This window comes from Canis aureus, chromosome 5 (assembly GCF_053574225.1).
Source record: "Canis aureus isolate CA01 chromosome 5, VMU_Caureus_v.1.0, whole genome shotgun sequence".
NCBI classification, from domain to species: domain Eukaryota; kingdom Metazoa; phylum Chordata; class Mammalia; order Carnivora; family Canidae; genus Canis; species Canis aureus.
In genome coordinates this window covers 22902550-22921246 of record NC_135615.1, presented here as the reverse complement: position 1 = coordinate 22921246, position 18697 = coordinate 22902550, and the positions used below count along the sequence as shown (strand labels likewise).

The following is an 18697-nucleotide window of genomic DNA, read 5'->3' as shown; positions in this document are numbered from 1 at the left end:
CTCATTAGGGCCCTATACAGTCATTCCCAGGTTCACACACTTTCTAAAAAAGATTAGTCTTTCTTTTAGAACCTGCAAAGGGATAGCACCGCCAAGACTCCAAAGTCTGTTCCAAAGACTTCATTTACATACTGGGTTGTGCCCCTGCTGCTTCCTGGGAACACCATGGCCCCTCTGCAAGGCGAGAGAGAGAAGCGAAGAGCTCTGGGCAAGGGCATGTGCCAGTCAGGTGGTTCACTGGCTCACTGCCCAGGGTAAGTCCCTTGTCATAGCTTTCAATGGGAGGCAGGAGCCAGTACTGCTGAGTCATCAATCCTGGCAGTACTGTGGAAATTTAAATAGCATCCTTTTCCTTGCTGCGGTAGTTAGTGCTGTGTTTCAGATACCTTCTTATTCCCAGAATCCAAATGCAACTCCTTAACCCAAATATAAAAAGAAACAGTGGCCTGAAGGCCCAGAACTACTGATGGCCTAGTAGACTTTGGGCAATGCACTTATAAGAATTGTAATATAACTGATTTTTTCCTTTTTGTTGGTATGGATTCCTATAGTGACAGGGATATTCCAGGGCACATACAGTGGGCAGCAATGAAAGTAGCTGGAGTATCTTCAAGGGGTTGGAACCAACGACCTGAAAGAAAAGCTATCTGTAATGCTGCTAACTTTCCCAGGTTCTTAGGGGGTCAGTGCACTGACATTTTAGAAGAGAGACAAATTTAAGAGGCAGGAGCAGCAAGAAGAAATCCTCATCCTGAATTCACAAAGGTGCTGAAAGGAAGGAATGGGGTCCCTGGAGCAAAAGGGAAGCAGTGAAGCAAGATGCCAACTCAGTAAGTCAGATTGCCTACTGACACATCTACTTCTGCACTCAGACGGCTCACAAAACAGGGGTGTTCCGTAAAAATCCATCTGAGAAGGCCAGCTTTCCAACGTCAGGGAATGTGTTCACAATAAGTTTATATCCCATTTGTGATTTTTGTAAAACCAATCTTAAGCAAAGTCTGCTGAAGAGCACCGTGTCCCCAGTGCTTTGGTGACTCTCTAACCCTTAGATTCCATTCTTTGGCAAGTTCCTCTGCAGGTGCTCAGCATCAGGCAGTCACACTGATCAGCATTAGGACCCCTGAAGGTGTACTTTCCCTAGGAACACCTCACTGCTTCCCTGAGCTCCCTCCTTCACCACCGTGTTTCCATCCTCTTGGAGCACACGTCCTGTTTTCCCATGCATAATTTTTTATTAACATGCCTATGGGGCACACCAAGCTGTATATATTCTGGCAGAACCAAGTCTTCTCCATCTTTATGTTCTCCTACAGTTCCCTGAAAATGTTCAGGCTCAATAATGGTTCGCAAAATTAATAAACACATGAAAAAATGGACAACACATAACTCAAAAGAATCATTTCTAATAGAATTTCAATCTCTGTGACACCTGAGTGTAGTAAAGAAGAACTTCTTGTACCTAGACTTCTTTTCCTGGGGGCCTCATGAACTTCTGCAGACATGCATAAATTTATAAGCATCCTTTGAAATATACTTGAGGAACATGAACCACAAAGAAACTGAAATTGCTCTTTGCTTCCTGGCACATAAAACATAAACATGACTAATTTTCTCTCTCTTTTACATTGAAAGTTGACATTTTATTATTCAAAACCATAAATCACAATACACTATTCTTTGTCTTCTCCCAATACAAACTCAAATTTTCAGCAATTCAGGAAATTTCTCGATTTTCCAGACTACCAGAATTATTACTAATTCCTTATGACAATAAGCTTTTTTTATTTTATTTTTTTAATAATAAATTTATTTTTTATTGGTGTTCAATTTGCCAACATACAGAATAACACCCAGTGCTCATCCCGTCAAGTGCCCTCTTCAGTGCCCGTCACCCATTCACCCTCACCCCCCGCCCTCCTCCCCTTCCACCACCCCTAGTTCGTTTCCCAGAGTTAGGAGTCTTTATGTTCTGTCTCCCTTTCTGATATTTCCTACCCATTTCTTCTCCATTCCCTTAATGTCCACAATAGCCAAACTGTGGAAGGAGCCTCGGTGTCCATCGAAAGATGAATGGATAAAGAAGATGTGGTTTATGTATACAATGGAATATTACTCAGCCATTAAAAATGACAAATACCCACCATTTGCTTCAACGTGGATGGAACTGGAGGGTATTTTTTTTTAATTTTTTATTTATTTATGATAGTCACAGAGAGAGAGAGAGAGAGGCAGAGACATAGGCAGAGGGAGAAGCAGGCTCCATGCAGGGAGCCTGACATGGGATTCGATCCCGGGTCTCCAGGATCGTGCCCTGGGCCAAAGGCAGGCGCTAAACCGCTGCGCCACCCAGGGATCCCAGAACTGGAGGGTATTATGCTGAGTGAGATAAGTCAATCGGAGAAGGACAAACATTATATGTTCTCATTCATTTGGACAATAAGCTTTTTTTAGATCAACTTTGCTTACCTTTGGCCTTGCACCCTTTTATACTCTCATTATTCTTGTGTCAATATAGAGTCTTAATTTGTTACCATTAAGTTATTATAGATAGTGGTTTCATTTCCTTTTCTTCAAAAAACAAATTAAGGAAAATTATTCCTGTTTGTCTAAACTTTAATAAATGCAAACTGGCACATTCAATGCAAGGAAAAGTTTTGTCTTCCATTCGCTTCTTCTTCTTCTTACATATAAATGGGTTCTTGTTCAAAATTAAGTTTTAATAATGAACATATTCTATGTTTATGTAAACACAGAGATAACAAAGAGATTGATAGATAATAGACAAATACACAAATGGAAGAAAGGGTGAACATGTATTTGAATTTATATTCTATATTCGTATTACATAAAGACAAAATTCCCATTAAGCTTGGAAATGTTCTTATAAGTGGGGAGATATGACATAGGCATGAAAAACAATGGAAGAACAATAAGTTTACCAAAGAGAGATCACCTAGCCAGAAAGAGATGCTTACATAAAGGGTTCGGAAGCAACTATAATGAGCTCTGTAGCCAGATAAATGAATGATGACAAACAGGCACTATGAGGGGAGTCAGAGAAAAACAGCGAGTTTCCATCTTTTCATGCTGACTAAAATCATTAAAGTACAGTGCTAGTGAGTTAGTAGGAATTCATTTATTGTAGATATTATTTCATTCATTTTTCTAGCAATTTCAAGAGAAATACTGTTTATATACAATAGCATGTATTCAATTACGAATATAGTTCATTTGCACACAGAGAAACCCCTTATAGTTTAGTAGTAAGTTATATTCATGATAATTAAATATGGAGAGGCAAGGAGGGAAGGAGAAAGAAAGAGAGAGAGAGGAGATCCCATAGACACATACTATAGGTTTAGATATATTCTGTTAAAAGATATTGAAAGAAATATTACAGGATAAACAGAGAAATTAACTATTTTTTGTACTGTTTTAGTTTTGTACTGAAGTTTTCCCACAATAGAATGGTGAATTTTTCCACCACAACTCCCCCATCAAAGAAGACAGTCCAAGGTGTTTGAACCCTAGGAATCAAGACTCATCCTGCTTACAAGGAGTTAACAGACTTAGTTTTTTTAAATGTAGGCAAAGAAAAGAGAGCTCTGAGGACTGGAAGAGAAGGAGCTGGCCCAGCCCAATCTCAATTTCCCAGGAAAGGAAGGAGGGAAAGAGGAAGCGCAAAAGGATAGCACTCTGCATAAGTGTGGAAATATGCCCTCTGTTCCCAGGCAGCTCCCTGGAGGCAGGATGGCAGGGAGGCTGGACACTAAAGCCGCAGCGTTACCAGCTGCAGTAAGGTCCTCCATGACTAAGCCTGCAATTGGGGAAAGACCTCTGTGAGGAGCTCCCTGCAGCTCTCCCAGTGCAGCTGGCTGGAGACAAGGGCAGCAAAGGCACCATGTAGCAGATGTAGCATGGCAACAATGGTGTAGCTATCAGTGTGCTTTGATTGTAAGCAACAAAAGCAACACAGGTGATTAAAAAAGAATAAAGGGTAGCTCACACAATTAAAGGGAAAAGTGAAAAACTAGGTCTCTAAAAGGATAGAAATCAAGGCAATTCAAGATATCTAGATAACCAGCAATGTCCATTCTCCATGGGACTACTACTGGGATGTTTTCATTCCACCTATTTTCTGTTCAGATGTTGAGTACTTGGCTCTAATTTAAACTCCCAGAAAATTGAGTGTACTTGGCTTAGTGGTTCCATGCCTCCCCTTTGGCCAAGGAAAAGCAGACTGGTTAGTTGACAAACCCACCATGCAGTATACAACTGATGGGGAGTCATTTCCCAAATAAACATGATAGGTTGTTTGCTAAAAGAAAGGAGCATGCTGGAAAAACTACAGGTGTCCACAATGGCTAGGACCCTATGAGCCAAGGAAAAAGCCTCTTCCACTTGTTGCCATAGCTATGTAGAGCCAGGATTTTTATATGACCCAGTGTCATACAGAGGAGCCTCCTAATGATTGATGTTTGCTTTGTGATCTGCTGAAATAATGGCATATTGAGCCAGTTTTATCTCTATTTAGAAAAATAGAGCAATGAGACAACTCTTGGGCCCAAACATAGTAGGGTAAATTCATTCCTCCTACAGCTGCTGGTGATCTGTTCTCCACATTCACTTTATACCCTTGATACCCCAGGAGGTTAACCTATGTAGGCTGCATATGGCTTCCCTTGCACTCTGGTTTCTGGCTGGGTTGGGTCAATGAAGGGTAAGAGGTTACAGGAAAGGAGGAATATGAGGCGAGGGTATTTTTCACCAATCCCTCCCTCCTAGGTGGTCAGGGAGTGGCTGCATTCCTGAACTGAAGGTCACAACTCTGGACTGATCTCTGGTCATGCAGTCTCCTTCTTACAACAACCAGGGTCTCAGAATGGTGCCTTCTCCTTATCCCTTTGGAGGCCCAAATAGCTCCAACTCCCCAAAGGATACTTCGCCATCCCTTGTTCCTACCCCTTCACCATCACCACCCCCAACTTTATAAAAAGTCCATTTAACAAACCCTCTGCAATTATACCATTGGACTATTCCATCTGTTTCCTGCAGGACCCTGATCGATATACATCGTAAAAACAAATTCAAGTGAAGGGATCAGGAAAGCAAGTGTGACTTGTCAGGAAAGCCAGTGTGATTCAGTCAGTTACACCCTGTTGTCAAATGCAAGTGCCAGGGCCTCCTTTTCCCAAGATGAAATACGATCTGAGCAGCTGCAACAGCAAATTTATATCTAGCAGAGAGCTTAGAAAAGGTAAGAGTGAAGTTTCTGTGCAGTTTGTTCTTACAAGAGCAGGGGGCCAAAAGTCACAATAGCCCCTGAAAACCCACCTCTATACCGCACACAAATGCAGGGTCAGCCCATCTGCCATTGGCCCCCTTAAAGAGAAGGTGAAAGACGGCAGCTGGGTTTGGGCACAACCACAAGCTCATACTCCTCCCTCGCCAGACCACATAAATGCCATTGCCAGAGACCATCCCTAACACCATTGGTTGCTGTGGCTGTGCTAGGGTGATGTGAAAGGTGCATGCCCCAGTCACCATAGTGGGAGACAGTGGCCAGACCACACACATTACATATGTGTGAGTGTGTACCAGTGCCAACTAGCAGCATGTGTTGTTGATCCTACTTCGTAAGCGCCCAACAGTCAGCTGCACCAGAGGAGAGAAAAACGCATTGCTGATCAGAGGTAGATCTGGAGGCAGAATGCCATGTGGTGCTATTGTTAGAATTGCAGCCAGTCCCAAGAATAGAACTGGGAGAACAAAAGTGAGAGCAAAGGGAAGCAGGCCCTGGATGTTCCAAGAGTTACCTTCTGCCTCTAATATGTTGAGAAGACAGACAAAGCAATGGTCTGGTAGTTTCTCCTATGGATTGGAAAATAGCTAATAAAATTTATTAGAGCTTTTGAAACCAGAATGCTAATGCCATCTTCACAAATGGCAGGAAAGGGTTAAGGAGTCAAAACCCAAGACTAGCAGAGGGCAAGGAGTAAGAGATAGGTGATATTTAATAATACAGCAAAAGAAGAAACTACACACAAATTCTGAGATGAAGAAGTCTCTCTAAATTGACCTGGAAGGTTTTCTCTTCCTGACCCCAGCCATAGCAGTGGAGAAATGTCCTCTTACCTTTAATAGATGCCTCAAGCTGGCTCACTCAACATTCATTCCTGCTTCTATTGTGGGCCTTCCCGCACTGCAGACTCAAATGTCAAAAACTGCACTTCTCAGACTCTCCTGCATCCAGGTAAAGGAGGTTTGGACCTCAAAATATTTTTCTGGGGCACATAATGTAACCCACATCAGTCCTTTTTCCTTTGGAAGAGAGGATTGCAGCTCACTCTAAAATCTTGCTGTAGTGATGGATATGTAGTTTGGTGGTTGCTGACTTAACCAAAAAACATTTCAACTTCCATAATGTAACCCACATCAGTCCTTTCTTCCTTTGGAAGGGAGGACTGCAGCTCACTCCAAAACCTTACCATAGTAATGGCTATGTAGTTGGGTGGATGCTGAGTGAACTGAAAAACATTTCAACTTTCACTCAGTAGAATGTGTCTTGTGTCTCAACTTATCCTTTTGCTGCCTTTGAAGCAACTCAGACCTTCAAAAGCCCCTATGGTATGCCAGAACTCTACACTGATAACTAAAAATACAATACTGACAGAATATAAAGAAAAATTGAATGAATCAAGGGGCTTGCTATGTTCATGAACTGTAGGACATGATATTATAAACATCAATTTTTTTCCCTAATGAATCTATAGATTTAATGGAATTCCAAACGAAATCCCAGAATTTTCCTTTTCTTTTTTTTTTTTTTCAGAAATAGACAAGTGGATCCTAAAACCATCATGTAAATACAAAAGGCCAGAAAGAATAAAAGCAATCTTGAAATAGATGGAAAAGCTGCACAACTTCCCCCCTTGGACATTAAAACCTATTACACACTACAGTAATTAACATAAGAATAAAGAGACACAAGAATAGAGAAACTAACCAATGGAACAGAAAGTCCAGATGGAGCCTTATAAATACAGTCCCATGTAAACATTCTCAGGCAAAGATTTCTTAAATGAGACACAAAAGATACTGAACTTAAAAGGAAAATCAATAAATTGGACTGTATTAAAGTTAAGAAATTCTACTCATCAAGAGTCATCATTAAGAGAGTAAAAAGATAATTCACAGAGAAAAGTTATTTTCCGTACATATATCTGTCAAATGATTCATATTCAGAATATATAAGGGATTTTTACTAATCAATAAGAAAAAGACAGATAACCTGATAGAAAAACTGGCAAAGACTGGATCCCAATGCTTCAAAGAAGAGAAAATCCAAATGGCTGGAAATGTACTGAAAGTGTTCACCTTCACTAGTCTTCAGGGAAATGTAAGTGAAAGCTGCATTGTGAGTCACTCACTACATACCCACCAGAATGGCTAAAAAAGGACAGGCAATATCAAGTATTGACAAAATTTATGAGCAAGGGGAACCCTTACATACTGCTCAAGACGATGTAAATTCATACAATTAGTTTGGAAAACCATTTCAGTGTCTAGTAAAGTTGAACATCCATAAACACTTCCGGGAGTCTGGTAATACTCTGGACCTTAGTCTAGGTGTTGACTTCAGGGAAATTCATGAGCTGCATTCTTTCCTATGTGTACTTTTCTTTACAAATATTCTCCCCAAAAAAGTTTTATTTTTTTCCTTCCATAGCTCTCTTGGACACTGTGAAGCAAAGGCCCATAAACTTGGAGGATGTACCTGAATGGTTATGAATGAGGACCTTGGAGCCTAGAGCAACTTCCTTAGGTGTCCCAATTTGGGTGTCCCAAGAGGCAGACCCTGAGTCAGGGATATCTAGGAAGTAGACCCACGAAACACTGATAAAGGAATAGAGAGGTGAGACAGAGGAGGGGAGGAAGCCAATAAAGGACCCATTATTAAAACAGTTGTAAAAGCAACCAGAGCTCAGTCCCAGAGAGTACTCTGGGAGACAGTGAACGGCAAGAGAGTCAGCGTTTTCTCACTAACTCCCCGTCTGTCATTGGTTCATAGATGTTCCCCAGCCCGTTAACTCTGCAGCATTTCTGGCTGCAGAAAGAAGGCAGAGTGTGTCTCCAGGACCAGGAAGAAGTGTTCAGGCAGATTCTGTAAGCAGCCTTTATTGTATAGAGAGGAATGCCAAGGGATATAGGTACTTCACAAGGAGTGTCTGCTTCAGTCTGGCATTTACATCACTCAGATCCACTCAAACCATGTGCTCAGTCTGCTGTATCGTTAAGATGGGGGCCACTCACAATTAAAAATAAGAAAGAGTTTCAGTGTGAATGTTAGTGAGACAAGATGCAACCTCATCGCAGTTGGTCTCAAAACTAATTGATTTTCATCTTCTCCCTGCTCCACCACCCGTTCTAGATTCCTCTCATCCTTGGGCAACATTTCTGCTGCCCAGTTTACTTGCAGGGGTTGGGGTTGGGGGCAACCCAGGTCTTCATCCCTAAAGGGATCTGAGCCCCTGGGCACCATGCTCTTGTCAGGCTATGGTTGTCACTATTGTCTATTTATAGTAATCACCAATCATGGAAGCACCAAGAAATGCCTGGTGAATTCCCTGGGTTCTAGACATATCTTTTCCTATCCCATTATGTAGGAGCAACCCTATCTCCTTGAAATAATCAGGGTCAATTAGCACTAGTACAGTAACTCCTTTGCCTGCTGGACTTCTGAAAGGAGAAGCCCAGAACAACCAGGAGATGGCCATACCTTCAGATTTAGTAGTATCTTTTCCAGGCACACCCTAGAAGAAGAGGCCTTCACTCCCAAAAGAACCTGAAGTTGTGGGGATAGAAAGGGAATTCCCCAGTGGATCACTAAGATCGACAACAACAGAGGGGCTGATTCTACATCCACTCTTGATTCTATTTTTTGAAGTCAGAGCAACACATAACAGTCATTGATTCAAAGTACATATTGCATCTTGAAGGAGAGCACCTTCAACTCTCAGGGTGCCATCTCCAAGCTAGCACCTTAGCTGCCACTTGAAAGGACCATACCAAAATGTGGGCTGGCAATCTCTGGCCAATTCAGTAGTATAGCAGGACCAGTGGATCCTGGGTCACTTCCTTTGCATTAAAATTGGCCCCTTGTTCTAAGGTTACTCAAGACCCCAGGACAGTACATCAGATACCAGGGAAGCCCTTTGAGAAATGCAATGTCTGAGGCACCACAGGAGGCAAATGCAGACACATATCTAGAATATATGTCCACAGCAATCTGGAAGAATTGATGAGTGTATTTTGCAAAAATATTAATGTTATAAATGACAAAACAGACTGTGGAAACATTCTAGGTAAAGAAAACTAAAGGGACATGACAATAAATGATACACTTGATCTTAGGATCCTATACCAGAGGGGGCATAAACTATAAAGGCCAATATTGGAATAATTAAGAAAACTGGAAAACTAATGGTAGAGTAGATACAAGGACAGAATACGTGTCAAATCTACTGAGGTTAACCATACAGTTTTGAAGAGAAGATTTTTATTCTTAGCAAATAAATATTGAAGTATTTAAGGGTACATGGCAGTGATATAGGCAAACTACTCTCAGGTGATTCAGGCAAAAAATAACATTATGAATAGCGAGAAGAGGGTAGGGGCAGAAAAGGCAGAGAGCAAATGATGAGGCAAATGCCAACAAACGAGGTGAATCTGAGTCCAGAATATACAGGTGCTCTCTGCACTTTTTCTTGCATCTATTCTGTAATTTCAAAAATTATTTCCAAATGAGAGATAAATTAGATCCTACTTGAATTTAGCAAACAAATGCTCACAGAAAACTTACTACACTCCAAGCCTGGGAGATACAAGTGTAACAGAGACCTAGCTACTGTCTTTCAGAAGCCTCTGTCTGGTGCAGAGGGAGCAACAGCCAGAGTTGGAAGAGTTTGTCTCAATTAATCTTGCATTCATTAGGACCAAAATTCTGCCTTAATTCATAGCAATAGACATGATCCCTCTCCCATTTTATCAACCCATTCTCACTAGCTTAACCTCTTGAATTGTCCCTATAACACCTTATTACATGTGGTCAATAGCACCTCCCACATGCCAGAATCCTGTCTACCCCAAACAACTGGGCTCAGCACATAGGAGCCAAGCTTGTGGCCCGGACTTGAGAACCACAGTCCATTACAGCCTCTGCTGCCCACCTGACTTCCAGGCTAAGCAGAAACTAGAGAGCTGAAAGCAAGGGCAGGTGATTCATCTGGACATCTGAGGCCTCCAGAGGAGAAGCTGTCTGCAGGAAGACTGACCTCCCCCATTTGGATCTCTGGGCTGGCTCCTTACTGTGCTTCCCTAACTTCCCTGGGGCCCAGTTATAAGAAAAAGAAATGCTCAGATCTCCCACTCAATTCATTTGATTCTTAAAGGAAACCACCTTGCTTTAAATCCAGACTGTTGGATTTGTCTTTATTGTGGTCATTACCAAGAGGTTACTAGAAGCTGAATAAATCAATACAAGGTGCTATCTCCGCCTCTATCTTGGAGTGGTGTTTTACAAACCAACTCTAATTACATGCCCTGTCACGCCTTAAAGAATGAGGCCTTTTTCAGTCTCAGCAAGTGATGTGACTGGGTGTGAAACTTGAAATAGGCATTTGTCAAAAAGGATCATTTGCTTTAAAATAGGGTTTGCCACAATGATGCTGTAGGTACTTAAATCATAATTCACTTTGCAGACAGCATGTTTAGTCTAACATACTTTAGTCTTTCCTAAAGTAGAGGTAGGCCTCAGCACTGGTCCCCTCATCTGTAGGTTGGATTCAAAGCCATCTGGATCTTGAAGGTGCTCATCATGGCCAGTGGAGCCTGAACTCTGCAGATTTCACTATCACCTGGTACATTTTTCTGAAGAGGATAATATTCTGGACCATCCCATTTGGTATAACACATCATGATACTTCCCTACTGTCAAAATTTTAGAGCTCTGTTTCCCCACCTGCCACCCACATCTTCACTCTTTGACATCAAGGTACATCTGTTATTAAGGGAAATATAAGCATACTCATTGTGTGTACCATGAAAACATGTTCCTCCTTTTAATCCAAGACCTACTTAAACTTTGCCAAAATTCATAATTATCAGGGGTTATAATTTCTCTTTGTCATTCTTCTGCTCCCACTACCCCAAATCACAAGTGAAGATAAGGACCTGATGTGATGGTTAATTTTACATGTCAATTTGGCTAGGCTGAAGGCTACCTAGATAATTGGCAGAATATTATTTCTGGTTGTGCCTACGAAGGTTGTTTCCAGAAGAGATTAACATTTGGATTGGTAGGCCAAGTAAAGATAACTCCTCCCAATGCAAGTGGGCATCATTCAATCCATTGAGGGTTTGAATGGAACAAACAGGCAGAGGAAGGACAAAATTCTTGAGCTGGGATGTTCATCTTCTGCCCTTGGACACTGGAGCTCCTGGTTCTCGGCCTTGGGACTCTGGGACTTACACCAGTGCCCCCACCCCTACCCCCACTTCTTGTTCTCAAGCCTTGGGCCTTGAACAGGGAATTATACCATTGGCTTCCCTGGTTCTCCAGCTTACAGATGCAGATTGTGGAACTGTTCAGCCTCTGCGATTATGAGAGCCAATTCCCATAATAAATCTCTCTATAAAGAAATCTCTATATATTCTCTTGGTTCTGTTTCTCTGGAGAACCCTAATATACCTAGGCAGCCCCAAGTATTGTATGTTGAATGTTGTGCTTTCAGCGACGGCTGGTTCTTGCTGCTCTTCAGTCAAGTTCCACTCAGGCTGTGACAGGACACAAGCGTCCCCAAGTATTGTATGTTGAATGTTGTGCTTTCAGCGACGGCTGGTTCTTGCTGCTCTTCAGTCAAGTTCCACTCAGGCTGTGACAGGACACAAGCGTGGCTGCAGAACAGCAATCCCCACCACAGTGACTGTCACAGAGCTGCTGCTTTTGGTTCCACCACGACTTTGGCTGGAGAGCTGCCATATCCCAGATGATGTCAGAGCACGTTCTTAAACACATCCTTTTATACTCCATGGTAGGGGCACCTGGGTGGCTCCTGTCATGATCTCAGGGTCCTGGGATATTGAGCCCCAATTAGGACTCCCTGCTCAGCTGGGAGCCTGCTTCTCTCTCTGCCCTTCTTCCCTACTCGTGCCCTGTGTTCTCTCTCTCAAATAACAAATAAAAACTTTAAAACATATAAAAATAAACTATGGTATCAACCCACATTCCTTTTTTTAATATGTATATTTTTTTATTGGAGATCGATTTGCCAACATATAACACCCAGTGCTCATCCCGTCAAGTGCCCTCCTCAGTGCCCATCACTCAGTCACCCCATCACCCTGCCCACCTCCCCTTCCACTACCCCTTGTTCATTTCCCAGAGTTAGGAGTCTTTCATGTTTTGTCACCCTCTCTAATTTTTCCCACTCATTTTCTCTCCTTTCCCCTATAATCCCTTTCACTATTTTTTATATTCCCCGTATGAAGCCATATAATGATTGTCCTTCTCTGACTGACTTACTTCACTCAGCACAATACCCTCCAGTTCCATTCACGTTGAAGCCAATGGTGGGTATTTTTCGTTCCTAATGGCTGAGTAATTTCCATTGTATACATAGACCACATCTTCTTTTTTTTTTTTAATTTTATTTATTTATGATAGTCACACAGAGAGAGAGAGAGAGAGAGGCAGAGACATAGGCAGAGGGAGAAGCAGGCTCCATGCACCGAGAGCCCGACGTGGGATTCGATTCCGGGTCTCCAGGATCACGCCCTGGGCCAAAGGCAGGCGCCAAACCGCTGCGCCACCCAAGGATCCCCACATCTTCTTTATCCATTCATCTTTCGATGGACACCGAGGCTCCTTCCACAGTTTGGCTATTGCGGACATTGCTGCTATAAACATTGTCAACCCACACTCCTAGACATTTCATTTCATTGCAGGACCCATCTGCACACCTTAAAAATAACTAAAGGACCCTGAGAACTTTTGTTTATATGTATCATACCTATCAATATTTTCTATAATAGAACTTAAAACTGAGAAATATTTTAAAATAGCTACTTGTTAATTTAAAATATTAATGAAAATTTTCTATTATCCAAATGACTATATTTTTCAATCCAAAAATATGTTTTATTTAATATTTATTTAATATTTTAGTTTTATTTATTATTCAGTTTTATTATAGTTTCACATTTTTTGCAAAAACTATTAAATGTCTGGATTAAAAGAAAACAGCTAAATTCTGTTTGCTTCTGCATTCTATCAGTTGCCATACCACCCATTACATATCTTCTAGAAAACCCACCATACACTCATGGCAGAATGATAGAAAAAAAGGCAAATATGTCCTAGTATCATTGTAAAGAATAATTTTGTCTAGAGAACAGGTACTAAAGGTTCCTGGATTGGTGCAAGGACTCATCAGCTAACTGGGGTTACGTGCCTTCTACATAGTAATGTAATACTAGTTATTATCATTATACCTGTTTTATAGATGAAAAAACTAAGAAAGGTTGAACAATTTGCTGAGAGTCACAATGATAGAAAGTAAGTCATATAATAGAAAATGGGTCATAATAAAAATACCAAAGTAATTTCATCAGAATTTGAATCCAAGTCTTAACCATATGGGATACTAGATATTTTCCATCCCTGCTCTTTTTCTCCATCATCAGGTACTAACATGAAGTCAAGAAAAGGGAGCTAAGGTTGAATGTTCTTTAAAAGAACATCCCTTAGAAAGAAGGGTGAGGGGATCCCTGGGTGGCTCAGCGGTTAAGTGCCCGCCTTCAGCCCAGGACGTGATTCTGGAGACCCAGGATTGAGTCCCGCGTCGGGCTCACAGTGTGGAACCTACTTCTCCCTCTGCCTGTGTCTCTGCCTCTCTCTCTCTCTCTCTCTCTCTCTCTCTCTGGCTCTCATGAATAAATAAATAAAAACTTAAAAAAAAAGTTCTTAAAAAAAAAAGGAAGGGTGAATTGCTAGTACATCATCTAATGTAACTAAGAGACCATGACCAACATGACCAATGTATTAATGTGTCATCTGAAGATCCACTTCCCCACCAAGGCTGGTACTGCACATCAGCCTTAGGATGCTCCAACTGTAAAAGATCTTCTATGTGCTAACACTACACCCAGATGTAACAGATGAGTCAGCAGAAACCCGTGGATACTACTGGAACATCAGATTTCCCCTCGCGTGGCTTCCAAATGAGACACTTTGAAAAATTAGTTGCGCAAACTTTCTACTTATTTGCTCCTCCTTCAACACCCAGTAGCTTCCCAAGGGGCGACCAAGAGCCCTGAAGCGACCAGAAGCTGCAGCAGGGCTGGTGTGGCTCTTGGCATGCTGAGAGCATAACACAAGGGAATCCTCCTTCCCTTAGGCAGCCATAGATGACTCCTGATGCCCTCTGGATATGTTCTTCCCCTCAGGTTCCATCACTCTCCTGGGTCCTCTCTCGCTCTCCTGGCTTTTCTTTCTAGTCCTCTTCATGGAAATTCACAGAATTTTAACCTTAGATCTGATGATCCCAAGTTGCCACCTGTGGCCTCAACCTCCCTGTGAGCTTCAGATATGTGTCCCCAGGGGAGCACTGAACATTTTTCTTCATCTCTTCCACATGTACCCTAGTTGTGACCAAAATAGTTCTCTCATTAACTAGGCAGTTATCAAGGTATGAGGGATTTTAATCTTCCCATTCTGTCCAAATGCCTGTGACGATCTTCTAATTGAAGACTTTCTCACTCGCGTGAACTGTCACAGTAGCCTTCTAACTGGCCCCCTGCCTCTGATCACTTCCTTACTTAATGAATTCCTCATGAGTTCCTACTAATGGCCAGGCACAGCCCCAGTGGACAAAAGCTTATACTCTTGCCCTCTTTCAGTTCACCATCTACACTGCAAGTGGAGTGGGCTAGTCTAAGGCCTTTTCTGCCTGAGGTAGTGTAGGAAACTAGTCACGTGTATGGGTTTTGGAGACAAATCCCTGCTGTTCTGATCACTGACTGCATAAACCATAGCAGGTGGACGTATTAGTACTTTGGTTTCCTCCTTTGTAAAATAAGAGGATAGTAATTCCTAACTCATGAAGTTATTTCCAGAATTAAATCTGGAAGCAGTACATTATAGAACACATAGTGAGTACTCACTAAATGGCCATTATTATTATTACTGGCTACTTAAAACCCTTAAAGAGCATACCATCACCAACAAAGTATTCTGAACTCCCTAGAATGGCATTCCAGGCTTGCCCTCCCCCCTCCATGCCCTCAGCCTCGTCACCTCCCTCTATGCCACAATCACAGTGCCCACCCAACCCTGTTGCTCTCGTAAACCAATCTCTCTTCTTAGAATGCTTATCTCACCTTTGTCTTGTATGTCCTCTCTTCCCTCAGTGCTCTTCCTATGTGGCACTGAGCCTGAATGCACAGGTACTGCTGCAATGTGGTGAAAAAGACGACATGTGTCTAAATTGTCTTGTTGGTAAAGAGATGCTGCCCCAGGACCACCAAGTGCCCCCACCTCAACCACCCTAAGTTCCCTCACCCCACGCGGCTCCTTAGCCAGAGTGGGGTTGGACAGTGGTGAGGGAAGTGACTGCCCTGATGACAGTTCTGGCACTCAGGGGAGCAAATGTCCTCAAACTTCTAGGCAGGAACCCCTAGGGCCCCCAAGGACACAACTACCAACTTCTAGCCACTGTGTCCACTTCACCTGTCCAATGAGGGAACTGTGGCCTCCATGGGACACCCTATAGGTTGATGCATGCTTGGACCAGCATCCCCATCCCCAAATCCCCAGGATTGGTGCTATCCAATCACTTAGCAGGTCACACTAAAGTTGCCTGTTTGCCTTCTTCCTGTAACCAAACTGGAGACAGGGTCAAGATAAGGAAGTAGTTTAATCCACCTGCATACCCCAGCACCAAGCTTATACTGGCACATCAGCAGCACTGGTCAAAATAATGAATTCCCTGTGAGCTGGCCAAGCTCTCTTCCTCCATTTAGGTAACTGAGAGTCAGCTGCATAGACTCCAGAGGCAGATCAGAAAAGGGAGCGTGCAGATATAAGGTCACATGGTGCTGCTCATGGCTCCAGCTCCTGCCCTCCCTTTCTGAGGATAGAACACCCTTCCCGACATGCTTCCTGTCAACTGAGCCCTCAACATGCCACCCACACAGCCAGGCCACCAAACGGAACAGGCCCAGCACCACATCATTAATCCTAAAAAGAAATAAAAGCCATCCTCTGGTGCTGAGCTTTCTCCTTCCCATCCAATTTAAATAATACTGTCTCCAGGCTTGTTGGCATATTCCATTTTAATGGAGCCCAGTCCCCTATTTTAGAGATAGATAGAGGTATCTGCTGTTTTCAAATTAGCCTCCAGTGCTTGTCATTAAGTCATCGAATCTTTCCCTGCCAAAACTCAGATACCTTTAATGTTGAAATATTTCCTGTTTTATTATCTCCAGTAAACAGCCAATTTCCCCTCAACAGAATTAGTGTCCAGTCGGGGATCTGCCCTCCAGCCGAGCTAGCCAGCTGTGCTCCTTCCTCCTTCACGACGCTCTGCCCGAGTGCCTTACCAATAGTGGAGGCCCCCCATTCCTGACCAGCTTTGATGTTCACAACTGCGGCTCCCTGTGAGCAACCTGCAACTGCCCATGGGATATTTAGGGAGACTATCATAGACAAGCTGACTGCTATTCATCAGGCTTCTGTTATTCGCAGGGGAGGGAAAAGTGCTTTGGTGCCAGACAGAACAGAGTTCAAATCCTATCCCTGTTGTTTACCGCCTCTGTGACCTCAGGCAAGTTGCTTATCCTCTCTGAATTCCAGTCTCTACTTCTGCAAAAATTGAGTTAATTGTACCCACCTCACGGACTTTTTGGTGTAAAGATTAGACAAGATAACCTACATATAAAGTGTCTGGTACATAATAGGCCTGAGATAAATACTAGTTCCCCTTCCATTGTTTCTCAACTAGAGAGGCATTAACTGGTATAACCAACATACTACTGAGAAGGTTAGACTCTTACTCAAATTGAGAGTCTCTGGTACATGCTGCTTAGTTAACAGGTGACACAGATGAGGCCTAGACACCAACCCCCTCCTAAAACACAAGAATTTGTGGCCATGCAAACTCTCCTCCTCCTTCTTGACTATACAGTGACCTAGTTCCTCCGTTAGAGTTGAAAACCTTCACATCCACCAGAGAGATTCTGCTTGAGGCCTACCACATATGGTTGCACAGGCTGTGCACTGCACAATTAAGGAAGTGCATTCATACAAAAACTAAGTAAATAGCACCTCTGGAATCTTGATACATGGATTCCCTGGGCTTTTCTAAGAGGAGAGGGATACACCTTCTTTTCTTAGATAGAGCTAAAAAGAGGGACAGATAGTTCACACTGGCAGCCAGGTGTGATGCTGCAGAGCTGACTAGAATGCTGGCCTCAGAAAACAAAGTGGAAAGTGAGTGGCTTCTGATAGCTACTCAGCCAGGAAAGGGCCAGATTGTAATCACCCAATTAGTAAGCAGTTATGAAAATTCTACTCTGAAACACCATGATAGACCGTTGTAGTAATGGATCCTAATTTTTTCACACCTCCCTGTCTCCATGCCTTCAGGCATCTCCTCTCACATTCGCTCTGGGGTTGGCCCTGGGACTTGCTTTGGATAACAGGACAGTAGAAAACTGTGACAGAAGCAAAGACTAGAGAATGCTAATGCCTCTCTGTAATTCTCAGGCCCTTGCAACCAGTGTGTTAGCAAGCCCAGGCCAGCCTGCTGAGGATTAGACACCAATGGAAAGGGACTCCAGTCAGCCAGGGATCCAAGGTAGGGTTGTGACAAACCAGCCCTCCCCAGCTGGCCCTCTGACTGACCACAAAAACGTGCGTGAGCCCAGGTGAGATTGGCAGAGCCCAGGCTAGACCAGAATTGCCCAACTAAGCTGAGTACAAGATGCCAACTTGCAAAATGATGAATTCCATAAATAGTTATTACTTTAAGTCAATATGCTTTAAGGAAGTTTGTTATGCAACAAAAGCTAACTGATGCAGGTACATGGTAGGCTTTGCAGAGGAGTCCTGGGACTGATAAGAAAGAAATTACAGAGCCCATAATCCAGGTGAGGAAAAAGAGTTGTGCATACAAAGAAGCACATTGGATTATAGTTAATAGTCAAATGAGGTTAAGCACTCGGTGAGGGAAAACTTAAATTGTCCCTGAGAGATATCACTTACTCAACCCAGCACTCACCATGTGTCTTACAGGGCCAGACACTACACTGAGGGCAAACTTTGTGTACAGCACTGTCCCATCACCACATCTTCTACTGTAACCCCCATTTGCAGATGAGGTTAAGTAACTTGCCCAAACTCACAGGAACAAAGTGCAGAGCCAGAATTTGAATCCAGGAAGTCTCATTCCAGAATCCCAGTCTTCACCAATAGTTGTCCTAACTTCAGGGGCAGCACATGCAAAAACCCTCTAGGGCCATTCTTGTACTCTGTCAGCTTCCAGACACGTCCATATAGGAGCAGCTCTGTAATTACATCACGAATACTTTATACTCATCTCATTCTTCCTGCCAATGAGAACAAATGCTGAAGGGA

At 42.8% G+C, this 18697-nt stretch overlaps 1 protein-coding gene across 3 annotated transcripts in view; it reads right to left on the bottom strand.

The window, feature by feature from the left end:
- Nucleotides 1–18697, bottom strand: part of FRMD4A (FERM domain containing 4A) — a 741134-nt gene that overhangs the window by 636851 nt on the left and 85586 nt on the right. Inside the window, exon 3 of one of the 3 annotated variants that reach the window (XM_077897147.1) lies at nucleotides 18466–18627. The exons of the other annotated variants lie outside the window; for them this stretch is intronic. Coding sequence (XP_077753273.1) covers nucleotides 18466–18509 — 44 coding nt within the window. The 5' untranslated portion in view covers nucleotides 18510–18627. The remainder of the gene's footprint in view (nucleotides 1–18465; nucleotides 18628–18697) is intronic. 3 annotated transcript variants of the gene reach the window in all.